Source organism: Suillus subalutaceus (assembly GCF_016647625.1).
Source record: "Suillus subalutaceus strain FC151 chromosome Unknown DFJ58scaffold_692, whole genome shotgun sequence".
Lineage (NCBI taxonomy): Eukaryota > Fungi > Basidiomycota > Agaricomycetes > Boletales > Suillaceae > Suillus > Suillus subalutaceus.
Window position 1 is genome coordinate 361 of NW_024540941.1, and position 1,399 is coordinate 1,759.

The 1,399-nt window shown below is 51.0% G+C and overlaps 1 protein-coding gene across 1 annotated transcript; it reads right to left on the reverse strand.

Moving 5' to 3' along the window:
* Positions 1-367: 367 nt before the first annotated feature.
* DFJ58DRAFT_850202 (uncharacterized protein) lies at positions 368-1,024 on the reverse strand (the record flags this gene model as incomplete). Its single annotated transcript, XM_041393747.1, has 2 exons — positions 368-739; positions 857-1,024. The coding sequence occupies 2 exons, from the start codon at positions 1,022-1,024 to the stop codon at positions 368-370; spliced, it is 540 nt and encodes a 179-aa protein (XP_041234727.1).
* Between the last annotated feature and the right edge of the window lie 375 nt (positions 1,025-1,399).

Below are 1,399 nucleotides of genomic sequence, written 5' to 3' on the forward strand. Positions count from 1 at the left end.
GCCGAAGTTGCATTCCGAGGTGCGGTGGTCCATTCCGCATGTGCCGCAAGTGTCTACTGTTTGACGGTATGTTCCTGCCATGTGGTCGCTGGTGAGTTGCTGGCATTTCAGGCATCGCGTTGGTTCGGGGAGGAGTTTGCGGGTGGTGACCTTGCGTCCTTCGATGGTGAGGCCTAGGCGTATGGCGCTTTCCCGGTCCTTACATGAGAGGGTACAGAAGGCCGTTCTCTGATTGGGTTGCGGCGTGCAGGAGGTTTGATCTATCTTGCTTTGACGATTGAGCCAGGCCGGAGTTTGCTGCATTTCTTCTCCGTTTCTGCGAGCGAGGTGGCTGAGTCCGGATTGAATGTGGTCGGGACGTACTCTGCTATAAGGTTCTGTCTTTGATCATTGTTTCGCTTCCGAAATGTTCGCTAAAGGCTTGGCTGGCGCTCTGACAAGATAGCCAGGCTTTTGTTTCAATGCTGTCAGTTTCAAAGATAACGCCTCCATGACGGAGCTTTCTGGCGCATGTGAAGGATGCGTCTTGTGGGACGTCTAGCCCTCCTTCTTTCATCCCCTCTAGGGCTTGCTTTGCTTTGCGGACAAGTTCCGCTTCCGTTAGGTCCTTTAGACCTGAAATTTCGCTCATTGATTTGCGGCCTACTAGAATCTGTCTTGCCTGGGCTTCGCTTCGTGCCAGGATGCTGGAGTCAGGTTTGGGTTGTCTCGCTTGTGCGACATTAGCGTATGACCTTCCCTGTTCTTCGCTATGTGCTGTGCGTTCCGTGGGTAGGGTGTTTTAGCTCGCCGAGGCGCATGTGTTCTCAATGGCTTTCTCCAGCCTCGCCATGGCACCGTCAATTGAATCACGCACCTCTATAACGAAGCTATCAAGTGCTGTTATCTTCCCTTCGTGATCGTCGGCTGCTTTTTCAAGTCGTTCGATGGCTCCCACCATGTGGAAAGAGGTGGTTTCCGCTATCTTCTTCGCTTTCTGTTCATGGTCAGCCTGTCCGAGGAGGATTGCAATGGCTCTTAGCATGTCTCTCTGTAGTTGCGTTACTCCTGGGGTGTTTTGAGTGTGAATTCGAAGAGTGCGATAGTCAAGTCGTTAATGGTTGCTGCTGCTGCCGGTATTAATATTCCTTTGCTGACGAGTTCGGCTCTTACGGTTGCTGCATCTGTTACTTTCGACGGCGTTGCTGGGTTGTTTATTAGTTCTGGGGTTGATCTATTGTTCAGTCTAAGCAGCAAATTTTCTTTGTTTCTTGGGTGTTATTCTGAGCAAGCCGAGGCACGAGGATAGCGCAGAATTTAGTCTACGCGTGAGAATAGTAAGTTGGCGCAACGCACCTTGTTCCGACCCACGTCGGAAGACAAGTGTACTGTATCAGTAGTCGTTTTCTCATTGTTTTCT